The 13,161-nt window shown below is 57.9% G+C and overlaps 7 protein-coding genes across 7 annotated transcripts; 4 read left to right on the top strand and 3 right to left on the bottom strand.

Moving 5' to 3' along the window:
• Positions 1-584: 584 nt before the first annotated feature.
• On the top strand, positions 585-2,579 carry K437DRAFT_254562 (translation elongation factor 1a). Its single transcript, XM_013389568.1, has 5 exons — positions 585-620; positions 764-776; positions 849-1,452; positions 1,523-1,913; positions 2,011-2,579. The coding sequence occupies exons 1-5, from the start codon at positions 606-608 to the stop codon at positions 2,368-2,370; spliced, it is 1,383 nt and encodes a 460-aa protein (XP_013245022.1). The 5' UTR covers positions 585-605; the 3' UTR covers positions 2,371-2,579.
• On the bottom strand, positions 2,557-3,303 carry K437DRAFT_34192 (uncharacterized protein). The gene has a single exon (XM_013389519.1). It carries the CDS (start codon positions 3,171-3,173, stop codon positions 2,694-2,696), a length of 480 nt encoding a protein of 159 aa, XP_013244973.1. The 5' UTR covers positions 3,174-3,303; the 3' UTR covers positions 2,557-2,693.
• Positions 3,304-3,324: 21 nt separating this feature from the next.
• K437DRAFT_254561 (uncharacterized protein) lies at positions 3,325-4,044 on the bottom strand. Its single transcript, XM_013389567.1, has one exon. The coding sequence runs from the start codon at positions 3,975-3,977 to the stop codon at positions 3,423-3,425; it is 555 nt and encodes a 184-aa protein (XP_013245021.1). The 5' UTR covers positions 3,978-4,044; the 3' UTR covers positions 3,325-3,422.
• A 206-nt stretch (positions 4,045-4,250) lies between these two features.
• K437DRAFT_34050 (uncharacterized protein) lies at positions 4,251-5,322 on the top strand. Its single transcript, XM_013389517.1, has one exon. The coding sequence runs from the start codon at positions 4,483-4,485 to the stop codon at positions 5,182-5,184; it is 702 nt and encodes a 233-aa protein (XP_013244971.1). The 5' UTR covers positions 4,251-4,482; the 3' UTR covers positions 5,185-5,322.
• Position 5,323: 1 nt separating this feature from the next.
• Positions 5,324-9,074, top strand: K437DRAFT_34135 (uncharacterized protein). Its single transcript, XM_013389518.1, has 2 exons — positions 5,324-7,259; positions 7,359-9,074. The coding sequence occupies exons 1-2, from the start codon at positions 5,462-5,464 to the stop codon at positions 8,957-8,959; spliced, it is 3,399 nt and encodes a 1,132-aa protein (XP_013244972.1). The 5' UTR covers positions 5,324-5,461; the 3' UTR covers positions 8,960-9,074.
• Positions 9,075-9,645: 571 nt separating this feature from the next.
• On the bottom strand, positions 9,646-10,510 carry K437DRAFT_261579 (putative 40S ribosomal protein S16; the record flags this gene model as incomplete). The annotated part of the gene is made up of 3 exons (XM_013389566.1): positions 9,646-9,657; positions 9,747-9,984; positions 10,329-10,510. The coding sequence occupies 3 exons, from the start codon at positions 10,508-10,510 to the stop codon at positions 9,646-9,648; spliced, it is 432 nt and encodes a 143-aa protein (XP_013245020.1).
• A 918-nt stretch (positions 10,511-11,428) lies between these two features.
• Positions 11,429-13,140, top strand: K437DRAFT_254558 (ribosomal protein L4). Its single transcript, XM_013389565.1, has 2 exons — positions 11,429-11,905; positions 11,988-13,140. Exons 1-2 carry the CDS (start codon positions 11,548-11,550, stop codon positions 13,076-13,078), a joined length of 1,449 nt encoding a protein of 482 aa, XP_013245019.1. The 5' UTR covers positions 11,429-11,547; the 3' UTR covers positions 13,079-13,140.
• The last annotated feature ends 21 nt before the right edge of the window (positions 13,141-13,161 follow it).

The following is a 13,161-nucleotide window of genomic DNA, read 5'->3' as shown; positions in this document are numbered from 1 at the left end:
AACGTGGCTAGCGGTGAAGCTGCCCAGCGCTGTAGCAGCGCCGCAGCCCCGCCAGAGGGCATTGGGTATGGGACTCCCTTTGCCAGCACACCTGCAATACCATCTGTTCCGCCCACTAGGCTGCTGCAGAAAGATTGATACGCTTTGCATTGGTGGACTTTCGTCGCCGCAAAGTGTCAAACAATGCGAGGGTTCGGGTTTCGGATCTTCAACTAAGTTTGTCTTTTTTCCCTTGTCAGTCCTTGCATGTGGAGGCACACCAGGAGGTACTGGAACAGGCAACTGGCATGCGCGGTGGGTGGGTGGGTGGCGCGCCTGTGTTCAACATCTCTTACCGCTGCCGCCAGCCCCCTCCGCTCTGCACGAGAGCAGAGGAGCGCAGGCAAACTGAGCCGCCAGCAGGAGATGGCAGTCAGCAGCCTGTGACCGCAGGCAGTGGCTGAGAGAGAAGTAGAAGCGGCCGCCCGTCGCCTTCGTCTCTCCATCCTCCAGCAGTTTTTTTTCTCACCTCTTCTTTCTCACCTTCCAACATCTTCTTCCCCCAGCAACCACGACGATCTCACACATCTGTCGCATATTGCATCGCATCATCACATACATTCAAAATGGGAAAGGAGAAGGTGAGTCGCTCACAGCGCACGGCCATTGGCGCCATGCGCTGTTGCGCAATGACGCCGTTGCTGGGCGGTACCACTGACTGCGGGTTGGATTCCCAACTGCCTTTCTTTCGCTTTGTGTCGCCTCTCCGGTTTTCAAACTATAGCTTCACGTTAACGGTGAGGAGATTCTGCGTCTTGTCGCCGGGACAAGGAGCTAGGAGCTGACGATCAAACAATTTCACCCTACAGTCGTCGTCATCGGCCATGTCGACTCCGGCAAGTCGACAACCACCGGCCACTTGATTTACAAGTGCGGTGGTATTGACAAGCGTACCATCGAGAAGTTCGAGAAGGAGGCTGCCGAGTTGGGCAAGGGCTCATTCAAGTACGCGTGGGTTCTTGACAAGCTCAAGGCCGAGCGTGAGCGTGGTATCACCATCGACATTGCTCTCTGGAAGTTCGAGACTCCGAAGTACATGGTCACGGTCATTGACGCCCCTGGCCACCGTGACTTCATCAAGAACATGATCACTGGTACCTCGCAGGCCGACTGCGCTATTCTTATCATTGCCGGTGGTACTGGTGAATTCGAGGCTGGTATTTCCAAGGACGGCCAGACCCGTGAGCACGCCTTGCTCTCCTTCACTCTCGGTGTCCGTCAGCTCATCGTCGCTGTCAACAAGATGGACACCACCAAGTGGAGCGAGGACCGCTTCAACGAAATCGTCAAGGAGACTAGCAACTTCATCAAGAAGGTCGGCTACAACCCTAAGCAGGTCGCCTTTGTCCCCATCTCGGGCTGGCACGGAGACAACATGATCGAGTCGACCGCTAACATGCCCTGGTACAAGGGGTACGTTCAATCTAATGCCAATCTTAGGATTCAAATGTCCCTAACATGCTCTCTGCCTCCATTTGAACAGTTGGGAGAAGGAGACCAAAGCCGGCAAAGCCACCGGCAAGACCTTGCTTGAGGCCATCGACGCCATCGAGCCTCCCTCGCGCCCGACCGACAAGCCCCTGCGTCTTCCTCTCCAGGATGTCTACAAGATTGGTGGTATCGGAACGGTGCCTGTCGGTCGTGTCGAGACTGGTGTCATCAGGCCTGGTATGATTGTAAACTTTGCTCCGGCCAACGTCACCACTGAAGTCAAGTCGGTCGAAATGCACCACGAGTCTCTGCCTGAGGGTCTCCCTGGTGACAACGTCGGATTCAACGTCAAGAACGTCTCTGTCAAGGACATTCGTCGTGGCAACGTTGCCTCCGACTCCAAGAACGACCCTGCCATGGAGGCCGCCTCCTTCAACGCTCAGGTGAGCAAGAAAGACAGCGCAATGCACATGTCTTTTCTTCCATTCTGCGTATTTTCGCCCACGCATTACTTGCTGACATTTTCTCACGCTTATACAGGTCATTGTCATGAACCACCCTGGTCAAATCGGCGCCGGCTACGCGCCAGTTCTTGACTGCCACACCGCACACATTGCCTGCAAGTTCGACACGCTCTTGCAGAAGATCGACCGTCGTTCGGGTAAGGCTACCGAGGAGAGCCCCAAGTTCATCAAGTCTGGTGACGCCGCCATGGTCAAGATGATTCCCTCGAAGCCCATGTGCGTCGAGGCTTTCAACGAGTACCCTCCCCTTGGTCGTTTCGCTGTCCGTGACATGCGTCAAACCGTTGCTGTCGGTGTCATCAAGGCAGTTGAAAAGACGACTGGCAAGTCGGGCAAGACGACCAAGTCTGCCGAAAAGGCTGGCAAGAAGAAGTAAGCTCTTCGGTCTATGCCTCATCTCTTGGCGCTAGCGCTTGTACATCCTCCGCCCGAGAACACGCCTCGGAGTGTGCGTGTAAGATGACTGTCAGCTCATCTCCATCGTTGTTTAGCTCAAACATTGTATTGAGATTGGCAAGCAATCATTCTTAATTGTCATTCGCGTCTGCACGCATGATTTTGAACGCCACCATGGCTCAAATGTTTGTATGTTCTTTTTACGGAGCTTGGGAGGTGTCGACATCATTACCCCACGTCGCTCTTCTGGAGAGGCCTTTTTTGCGCGCGCGCGCGAGACGTGACAGACTACGTACCAGACCCTTATAGACCATGCTCCCTCGACCGCAGCAGCTCTAGTATCGTTGTAGCCTGCTTGGCATCTTTAGAGCGATAGGTGGACACAGGGAGAGCAGGGGTGAATGATTTACCAACCTGCTTCAAGATGTCTGGGACGTTGGACACGTGAGATGCGTACTGATCCAAAGGGAATATGGTGATATGCACATGCAGTCCGCCTCCGCCTTGGTGAGAGCTGCTCATCAGTCTGTGCGCTGCCATCACAGCAACGTGCATTGAATACGAGCCCTGGCGTGGACAGCGTGGGCAGGGATGAGCTTGCAAATATTCGTTAAGTAAGCCCTGGCGCAACCGTTTCGTCGACAAAGACCTCATGGGATTGGTAACTCGCTTTGTAGAGGCTGTGTTGCAGTTTCCTGGCCACTGATGGCCAGTGACCAGATGACCACCGCGCTCGAGCCAGAACAGCTCTTGTTGGCGGACGAGCGGACTCCACCAGTCCATATCTATCCAGAACACCCATCACTCACATGTAGAATGTAAATTACGGAGACGCAGAGCCAGTGTGCGCAGTCAATGGAAACGGGGGAGACAGCTCGAAAAGTGCATGCCATATATCTTCGTACGTGCAGATGCGCTGCTGTGTGCGGCATGCATACTATTGCATGTATACTATTTATAGGCCCACTGGAATGGAGCAGGCGGAAGTGGGGGGGGGGAGCCCGAGAACCCTAGTTTGTTGACTTCGCTGCTTCAGCATCGTCTTGCCTGGCGGAACGACACGAGTAATGCCAGGTTGACGCCCCCCCCCAAACCCCGGCCGAAACTGTCCCTGAGAGGCAGTGAGACAGTGTTTGACTCCGAAGCCTGGGCGCCTTCCCTGATCCTCCCATTCCTCGCTGCAAGGGGAGAGCGAACCGAATACATGAGGAGACTCACAGACTCACAAGGGTACAGAGACATCCTTCTGCAGTCTGCAGAGAGAATGTGTGCCAACCCAAGTTGCATCTCTGCGTGACAACTTTGGTCCGCTCTGCTAGGCCCGGCCTTGATTGCAAGAGTCTGCCCAACCTCCAGCAAGCTCGACTGCTCGGGCGGCGGGCGGCTGGCGGGCCCACTGCTGCGCTTATCTGGCTCTGCGAATTGCAGACGCTGGACAGCGCAAAGCCCATTCGGGAAGGGGATCGTGTGTGGTTGGCCATCAAGGACGCGATCCTGCTCTTGCCCCATGGGGAGACCATGTAGATCTGGGATACTGGAATGGGATCCATGCAATAGCAACGCTGCGCAAGGGACGCAGAGCGGCATTTTTCTGCGGTTTGCCGCGCCGCGGCTCATGGCAAGTCTCATACGCGCGTCGACAAATACCAACAGCAACTTTCATGCAATCGTCCGCCTTCCTTTGTCTTGTTTCCAATTTTCAGCAAGTCGGTCAGGCTGGTCGACGAACCCATCCATGTATGCAGCATAACTCAGAGGTACACCCGCCTGACCCCGTGGCCTCGCATCCACTGCATTTTTTGTACGTATGTGTGCATGTATGTATGTAAGCTCATCGCACGCTTTGCACCTCTGTCTCGCCTGGTTGGGTTGGAAAAGGGGGGGGGTAGGGGAGTGGTGGACTGGGAAGATTTTGGCATGATCTCCGATCCTTCCGGCGCGCCTGTGACTGTGCCTCTGCCGTGACTGAAAGTAAAAGCAAGCAGCGAATCGACTCATGCATGTTGTACGACTGAATTGAATGGTACCCTCTGGTCCAGTCCGAGACGAGGGGATTGGGTGACGGTGAAGTGTTTACCGCCTGCGCAACAATATGGGATTGAGGGGAGGGGGCCAGAAAGGCCAGAGAGACCCTTGCATGGCCGCATCCAAACCCGACTGGATGCGGGGTGTGCGTGCAGGTGTGCTTGGCGCGGCACTAGGCCAGAGAACGCGACGCGCGAAGAGATGTGTGCGCGTCTGTCTGGAAGGGAACGAAATAAACAAACAGGAAAACAACACACACACATTCCACGCGGCAACCGCGGATCAGCTCACACTCGTAACCTTCCCCTTGTCCTACTTGGCCATGCAAGCAACCTGCGTATGCCTGCTTGGAATTGGCGGCCCATGCCCTCCCCCACCAGAAGAGCGCAAGAGCGCGGACAGGCTGACGGGCAAGCGGGCTGTCTATGAGTGGCAGGCATGCCATGTTCATGCTCATGCTCATGTTCATGTTCATGTTCATACTCATGCGCTCGCACTCGCTCTCTGTGCTCGGCCCATGGGTGGATGCTGTCTCAGCTGCGCCATGTTGGCACACTGCCATGATCTCTGTGCTGACAACACCCTGCTTCCCTCGGGCAATAGTCCTCCCTTCCACCGCTTGGATGGGTACGATCTGCCTTCCCTTTCATCACTTGCTCGGCACCGTGTCCTGCTAATCCTCTGCCGCTCTCCTTCATCGCCGTTGGTTGGAGCGCTCGTCGTACCCTCTCGCACACCGCATTCACTCTCTTTTTCTCCTCCTCTATAGCATTCGCGGGCTTGTGTCACCTGCCTCTCTACCACCATCCATCAATCCCCTCTCGTTCGTCACCCTGCTCCGACCCGTGTCCCCTGCTCTCGCTCTCGCCCCAAGATCTACTTTTACCAAACGTGCTGCCCCACCGCCGTCCATCCACACTCCTTTGTCTTCCATCTAGGCGCGGCCACAAGCATCCCCCAGCTTACACTCGCTCACGCGACCACCAGGTCTCCCGACACCAGACTCCCCGGATAGCACAGATCCTCCTCTGCACATCGCGCCAGCCATGATGGTCATCTCCTCGGCGTCGGACGGCGCCATCCCCTTTGCTGCATCACCCACAAAACCCACCATACGCAAAACACTGACCAGCAAAATGGCACCGCGCGCAAAGAGCAAGTCGACCGACACGTACATTGCCGATGCGACCAATGGGCAGCAGCCCTATGCACATGCGCAGCAGCAGGCGGCAGCCGTCTGTCGCGTCGCGTCGACCATCTCATCCCGCAAGGACAAGGAGAAGAACAAGATTAACGCCGTCAGCAAGGCGTCACTTGCCATGCTCGACCCACGCCACGCGATGGGCATGGACTGCAACGACTCGCCGACCCTGCAGACCAAGTCGGACAGCCCCAACAGCCCGACGACCGCCGCGGCCTTTCCTGCATCCTGGAAAGCTGCGAGTAGCCCGACGCCTGAGCTCGAGGCCTTCACCACGTGCGAGTCATACAGCACGCCCAAGGTCCGTTTTCTCGACGACGAAGACAGCAACAGCGCCTCACCGGGCGACGCGCTCACCACCGTCGCGGGCATCACAGAGGACGTACAGGCGTCTGTCGCGGGAATCCACCGTGCTGCGAGTTTCGACGTCTGCGACACCGAGCGGGAGCGCCCGACATGGGAAGACGACATGCTCCGAACCTCGGTTGACCACCAGAGCGCGCGCGGGACCGCATCGAGTGATACAGCGCGCACGGCGCGTCCGAGCGACTATGTCGGCGTTGATCTTGCCACTGCCATGGCGTCTGCAGGTGCCGGAAAGTCGCGCGGCAAAAACAAGGATTCGACTATCTCGCGGCTCTTTAGCTGGAAGAAATCGTCCAGCAAGTCTAAAGTGAGCCAGCCGGTGCAGGCCGAGTACCAGCCACAGCCTCCGCTGCACCGCCAGCATGCGCAGCCTCTCGTGCACAGTGCCTCGGCCCCACTCAGCGCACCTGCCGCATTTTCCACATTTGAGGAGCGCTACGGCCCGCTGCTGTCCATCGCGCAGCCGCTCCAGCCATCGGATAGCTATCAGCTCAACGGCAGCGCCGCCTACGGTCCGAGTAACGGCTTCTACTACGACCAAGAGTCCCGCACCGCTACCGCCACCGCCGTGGGCTCCGGCTCCGGTTCGCAGCCGAGCAGCCCGATCCGCACCACCTCCGCCGCAAGCGCCGCTACAGCAACAACAGCAACGAAGTCATCCAAGGGACCGCCTTGCGCTGACGAGCTGCCTCGCCGTCCGAGCATTCCGGACACTTACAAAATCAGCTTGTTCACACCGTACAGTAGCAGCAGCAGCGCAGGTACCGTCTCGCTGCGCGATGCCCGCTCGCAGAACAAGAGCAGGCGCGGCGGCGCCCACAGCGCCGCCGCCGAGGCGTCCGTGTACGGCGACGGCTTCCTGACGCGCGAAAACAGCACAGCCGCGTCTGCCAAAGCGACGTGGAACCTGCTCTCAGACAGCGAGTCGTCCGACTCGCTCGCTAGTGGCGCTAACAGCCGACCCATCAGCCGTGTCGTCCAGAGTGTCGGCCGCGGCGTGCCGGTGCGTCCGACATCCTCGCGCACGCAGGGCAACGGCGGCTCGACGCGCGGCCGCATCCAGAGCGTCTATATACCCGAGGACGCCGGCTCTCCCGGCGTCGCCCCGTTCGACTTTGCCGCATGGGGAAGGATGGGCATCGAAGACGCCCCACCCTTGCCAGCGTTACCGAACGCTGCGTCGGCGCACGGCGCCGGCGCTGCCGGCGCTGCTGCTGCTGCTGGAAAGCGCGCCGCTCGTAGGCGAAGCCGAAGTGTCGGATCAATCGTCCCTCCGCGTGAGTACAGAACGTGAAGATGGGTCTAGGAAAAGCCGTGCACTTCAACTGAATATCATTGAGCGGTATATTTTTTTGTTCTTGCTGCTTTCTTGGCAGCCCGCGCGATCGGGCGAGGAAACGGAAGCAACAACACGCCGACGCAGCGTGACGTTGCCTCCTTCCGCGCCGAGATTGGCCGTTCGCAGAGCTTTTCGACCGCCGAGGGCAAGACGGTGCAGGCCAGGCGTGTCAACCTTAGGCAGAAGGCCGTCAAGGCCGTCGCGGTGCCCAGCCCTGCGCTTTCCTCGCGCAGCCCTCGCTTCGTGCGTCCGCCACTCGTCGTTACTGTCATGCCCCCGACACCTGACGTGGGCGGCGAGACGCCCGTCGCGGAGACAGGGGCGTTCCAACGCGCGCCGTCGCGCACCCGCGCAGGTGCACCCACCGCACAGGTCCCCGAGCTGGTCCAGGGCCGCCAGCGCGAAAACTCCGTTGCGGCAGAGTTCGCACACATGACGGCCGAATACGTCGCAGCGTGGACACCAACGACCGAGTCGTCCCCCGCTACTGACGGCGGAATCGTCGCGCTCGACTTCCCAGGCGCTGCACACGGCGCTGTCGTCGTCGCCTCGCAGCCTGACCTCGGCTCGGGGAAGAAGCCGGCGGCGGCGATGGCCAAGGTACCCGCCGCTCGCGCCAATCGCCCGCGAGCCCCGACAGCAGGCAGTGACTTTAGCGAAGCGCCGAGCGAGGTGTCCACCATCGGACCGTTCGGCTTTTCGCGCAGCTTGTCCAGCAGCTCCCTTTCGAGTGGTAGCAGCAGCGGCGCCAGCTTCAGCCCCATCTCTAGCACCGCACACCTCGAGCACACTGAAGACATGTTGCCCGCAGAGAGGGGCGGCGGAAACGAAGAAGGCGACACTTCGCTGATGCTCGGCATCGCTGCCTCCAAGCGCTCCTCGCTATCCTCTGCGCTCACCACCTCGAGCAGTATTCTCGACTTTGGCCGCGAGGAGGCACAGATCTACGAGGAAAGGATTTTGCAAGCCGACGCTACGGGTTTACTCACACCCTTCCAGCTACGCGACAAGTGCGACGAATACGACTGCGACACGCCCAAGCTTGGCAATAGCGGCATGTCGCCTTCGCCGCTGTCCGCCACCGTCTCGGAGCACACCAGCAAGACGGGAGGCCCACAGCTCCAGCTTCGCTTCAGCACTGGCCTCGGCATTGGCCTCGGGCTGGACCAGGCTCTCCACGATGTGCCGCCACTCCGCGCTCCCATTCCCGTCACAGCTGCCTTGGCCATCAAAAAGGGTGGTGGCACCGCCTCCTCCGGTATGAGCATTAAAACGCCTATGCAGACGATGACGCCACCGCCTGCCAAGCCGCCAAAGTCACGTGCTCGCCAGGCCAACAAGGCCACTCCTGAGCGGATGAAAGCCCCGGTTGGCATTTCGTCTTCCTCGAGCTCACAGCAAGGCTACATGCAAGCACATGTCCAGTCAGCCGCTCCGCATCATTCCACCATCCCCGCTTTCTTTGTCGCTCAGCATCAGGATCACGGCCTTGGCCTCGGCCTCCACCAAAGTCACACCGAGGAGCAGACCTCACCGGATCCGTACGATGGCTACGACCGCGGCTATCAGCCAAAACCAAGCTGGGAGGGCCTGCCACGGTCTGACTCCGGCGAGTGGAGCATGGGTGTTGCTATGTAAACGCCACGCTTGACGTCTGCCCCGCGTCTGCAGTCCCAAGTCCTCGCCCAATTCAATTCAACAAGTGTTCCCAGTACATTTCGTTTTGACGTTGTCAACCTCTTGCTTCCTTCGATCATCTTTATCTGCGCCTCGCCTCCCCCGTTGCCCAAACGGCCGACGCGTACGGGTACGATCAGTATACCCACAGTCATTTCGTCGTCGAGCTTCCCGAGTTCCGTCCAATCGCATGCATCTACCCAATCGGTTTCGTTGTCCTAGTCACGGCTATGTACCCATCCCCTTGATTCTTTCGCTCCCTCGCCTCAGTTGTAAGCTCTGCGAATGTCTTTCGATCGCGATAATAGTAAAATGTTCACGCATGTCTGTACGGATCCACGCAGCTTCAAGAAACGTTTATTCTCTATCGTGCTTCCCTTGGCGGCACATCGCCTTGACTACCCGATCAAAGATTGGCAACGCAGTGCAGCAGACGCGCACGGCGCAAGATTGGTTTACTGCATGTGGTGCATGGATTGCGCGTTGCTGTGTTTTGAATGAAGTGTACAAGGGCGAGTCCACGGGCCCACATGCCAGCCAATGAAGCCGCCTGCCGAGACGATTGTGGTGAGACATACAAGTTGCAAGTGCACGGTGTAGCCCACACCGATAAAATGCACACGCAAGGATGAAAGCGCTGTAGCACTTTAACGGTATGACTGTGGAGCGCGGCAAGGGACGGTTGCGAGAACGTTAAGTCAGCGCGGTGAGCGGCAAGATAGATGACACAAATTGAGAAAAAACACACCTTCTGCCTGCGCGCACGCGCACCCCGTCCACCGAACTTCTTGGGCTCCATGCGGCGCGGGTCAGCGATCAAGAGCGTCCTGTCGTAGCTGACGAACAGCTGTCGCAGGTCGAGGGCGGAAGAAGCATCGAAGAACTTGGCGTAGTATGCAACGAGCGCCTTGGCGATCGCCTGGCGAATGGCGTAGACCTGCGAGGTGTGACCACCGCCGGAAACGCGAACGCGGATGTCGACGGGACTGTTTCATGAAAAGCAGCCTGAGATCAGCACCAGCGCTTGACCCACGGAAAGTATCGCTTGAAGCGAACTGCATCATGCTCATCTGTTCATCCGCAACGCCTCCTTCCTGTTGCAAGATGTTTGGTGTCTGTAGTAAAGCCTGCAACGCAATGACGCTTTTGCAATCACTATCGCAAGGCTTCCCGCCTCTGCCTTTGCAGTAGGGCCACATCATAGATATTGCACCCAGAAGCAAAGCAATCCCTCCGTTCCAAGCTCGCAGTAGACGAAGACAGTGAATCCGCAGTTCCTCCTTTGAATTCGTCTCTAGCCCGATAATCCAAGGGCAGAGTGGATACTCACGCGAACTTGTCCTCGCCAACAACCAGGACTGGCTCGTAAACCTTCCACCTAAGGACCTCTGGCTTGATCAAGTGGATGGGCTGACCGTTGACACGGATAAGTCCCTTGCCAGCCTTGGCGTGGGCGACCGCCGTGGCGGTCTTCTTCTTGCCGAAGCAGGAGACTGCTTGTGAGTTGGACATCTAAGCGCAGTGACGCATCAAAGAGGCGAAATATAGTTAGCATGTTGTTCCGGTTGTCTCAAAGCTGTTGTCTAGGTGGTATGGACATCCATGTCGAACAAGTCTGCTGCAATGATGCAAATCGCCACTTCCTGCCTCCTGCGGCTTCTTCCCCCTTGTCCTTCTCAAATGCCCCTTATCACAAGGCCGCCCATGTGATGACCTGGTGCTAACCGATGTCTTCGTGCAAAGGGTACGCTCGGGTTTGATCTTTGACATCATGCAAGGCTACTCTGGCATGCTTGCACTCCTGCGCTCCCAGTAGGAGCCCGTTTGTCGTCCGTTACATATACCCCGCTGCTTACCGTCCCCATCCCCTCCATGCTCTGTCTCTTCCGGCGATCGACTCGAGGGTCGCTCGTTGCGGTGTGGACCTCCTGCTCGCGCTCACTTTTGACGCAATGATGCCCGATTATTCTGCAGCCGGTAGCAAACCTTTGCTTCGTGATGCTCACCTTGAATATGCAGCTTGACGGGGCAGGATCGACGATTGGAGGAAACTTGTGAAGGATCGAGTTGATTTGAAGCTCAACCTGACCGCACGATCCCTGTGCCGTGCCGTTCCACCAATGCTCACTCACAGGATCCGTTTTACACAAGCCGTAATGGATGGGCGCAATAAAGCTGCGGCATGCTGGTGGCTCATCAAGTGGATGGGCGACAGGCCCTATGGCAAGCAGACACGTAAGGCCGTTCCGCTCGTATGATTAGAGCCTTCGGTCCAGATGTCGGCCGAGAAAATCACAGCCCTAAAAATCCAGATGGTAAAGTAGGGTTGATGCTCGATCCAGCGATGGCCCTTCCCCCCAACAAGAAGAGAACAAGAAGAAAAGAGGGAAGGAGAGGGGCGAACCGCCAACCCACCCCACGAGCCATCCCATCTTCTAGCCGTCCATCTGACGAGCTGCAGAAGGTCCTAGCATCGGAAGCTTCGGAAGGCAAGTAACGGCCCACTCTCTGCAAGGCGGTAGCGCAGCAATTGTCTATAGTGAACAAGTATGGCGTCCAATCTCGTGCGCAGCTTTGCTGTGCGAAGCGTCGCCGCTGGCGGCACTAGCAGCGGCGTTCTTCGTTCGTCATCCCTGGCAACCAGTTCGCGTGTACAGCTGCAGCACTTCCTCGCTGCCGCAGAGCAATATACCGCGTCTGACGCTCCAAGCAGAGCGCTCTCACGGGCTGGGGCATCTCAGAAGAGATGCATTCACGGTAGCCAACCTTTGGATCCTTTCGGGCCCTCCACGACTACATCGGCACTTCCACCCAACTTGAGTGCTCCTTCGCCCAGTGCTTCTCACCAGAACGCGGATACCATGGACACGACTCCTTCAGAAGCACTGGATGCCCTTGCTTCATCAGGTGAGCCCTTTACATGGTGCATGAGGCTTATTTCGAAGTGATCCCTAACACGACTTCGTTTTTTTGGATACTGGCTCTGCAGAGGACCATGTCCATGTCCGTCTATCTTGGCTCCACCCGGCGACAAAGGCACTACCGATTGATGCGCCTTACACCACATCTCAGCTTCACAACCTGCCCTCATTGGTTCATGCAGGAGCCCAGCACCTGAGTACCACCAAAGCATACGTGCCTCTCTCCTCGCACGTTTTTGGAACGACACCGCGTCGTGATGTGCTTCACGCCGCCGTTGTTTACTACCTCGATGGCCTGCGTTCTGGGACCGCTAGCACCAAGACACGCGGCGAAGTTGCTGGGTCGAGGCGCAAGGTTCGACCGCAGAAGGGAAGTGGTAAAGCGCGTCTCGGTCGCAGGAACAATCCCTTGTTGCGAGGAGGAGGTGTCATTCATGGCCCCAAGCCGCGGTCGCACGCAACATCGCTACCGCGCCAAGTGCGCGAGCTAGCTCTCCGCAGCGCTCTCTCCGCCAAGTGGCTTCAAGGCGATCTGATCGTCGTCCCCACAATGCACTGGGACGCTCCACCCTCGACAACGGGTAGCCTGCGCAGGATCCTGCAGGCAAAGCAATGGGATGACGCGCTCTTCCTTACCGCCCCTCGTGAGCCCCAGTCAGCCCTCGAATTGCGACGCAACAGCAGCAGCACGCGTCCTTCCGCAGCAGACCCCTTCTACATGCCCGAGCAGCTCCGCGCGCACAGGCAGCAGACGCGAAACATCGCCCTCGCCTTGGGCAACATACCTAAAGTTGAGCTGATCGAGCTGCAGGAGCTTACCAAGGAGGCGCACCTCGCCGCTCGCAAGCCCGAGCAGCTCAAGAAGCCTGGCGAGCTGCACGCATACGAGGTGCTTCATCGCAAGAAGCTCATCTTGGACCTGGGAGCTGTAGAGTGGCTCGAGGAGAAGCTCGGTGGCGCTGTCTTCCACCTCAAGGAGGACTTTGACGACGACTGGGAAGATGCCTTGTGGGGGGAAAGCGCAGAAGAAGGCCAAGAAGGGGAGCTGGAGGAAGCCGCAGAAGAGCTGAGCGAGGAGGAAGCTCAACAATTGGAAGAGGATGACCTTGCTGCGCAAAAACTTGTGGACGAGAATCTTGAGCCAAAACGCTCGGCGTGAAAGAATGCAATGCTACTCTATTGCTACATGACCGATTCGCAATTTTGCGTAAAGCAGTGAAGATATTATATTCGTTAAAATCG

Source organism: Tilletiaria anomala (genome assembly GCF_000711695.1).
Source record: "Tilletiaria anomala UBC 951 chromosome Unknown K437scaffold_13, whole genome shotgun sequence".
NCBI lineage: Eukaryota > Fungi > Basidiomycota > Exobasidiomycetes > Georgefischeriales > Tilletiariaceae > Tilletiaria > Tilletiaria anomala.
The sequence above is the reverse complement of the archived record's forward strand: the minus strand, read 5'-3'. Positions and strand labels throughout refer to the sequence as shown.

What these genes read in the sequence shown, in the direction of transcription:
- K437DRAFT_254562 (XM_013389568.1), top strand. An exon ending in AACATGCCCTGGTACAAGGG is followed by an intron (nt 1,453 to 1,522) that starts GTACGTTCAATC and finishes CCATTTGAACAG; the next exon opens with TTGGGAGAAGGAGACCAAAG. An exon ending in CCGCCTCCTTCAACGCTCAG is followed by an intron (nt 1,914 to 2,010) that starts GTGAGCAAGAAA and finishes ACGCTTATACAG; the next exon opens with GTCATTGTCATGAACCACCC.
- K437DRAFT_34192 (XM_013389519.1), bottom strand. Translation starts at nt 3,173, where the DNA reads ATGGACTGGTGGAGTCCGCTCGTCCGCCAACAAGAGCTGTTCTGGCTC.
- K437DRAFT_254561 (XM_013389567.1), bottom strand. Translation starts at nt 3,977, where the DNA reads ATGCCGCTCTGCGTCCCTTGCGCAGCGTTGCTATTGCATGGATCCCAT.
- K437DRAFT_34050 (XM_013389517.1), top strand. Translation starts at nt 4,483, where the DNA reads ATGGGATTGAGGGGAGGGGGCCAGAAAGGCCAGAGAGACCCTTGCATG.
- K437DRAFT_34135 (XM_013389518.1), top strand. Translation starts at nt 5,462, where the DNA reads ATGATGGTCATCTCCTCGGCGTCGGACGGCGCCATCCCCTTTGCTGCA. An exon ending in CGGATCAATCGTCCCTCCGC is followed by an intron (nt 7,260 to 7,358) that starts GTGAGTACAGAA and finishes CTTTCTTGGCAG; the next exon opens with CCCGCGCGATCGGGCGAGGA.
- K437DRAFT_254558 (XM_013389565.1), top strand. Translation starts at nt 11,548, where the DNA reads ATGGCGTCCAATCTCGTGCGCAGCTTTGCTGTGCGAAGCGTCGCCGCT. An exon ending in GGATGCCCTTGCTTCATCAG is followed by an intron (nt 11,906 to 11,987) that starts GTGAGCCCTTTA and finishes CTGGCTCTGCAG; the next exon opens with AGGACCATGTCCATGTCCGT.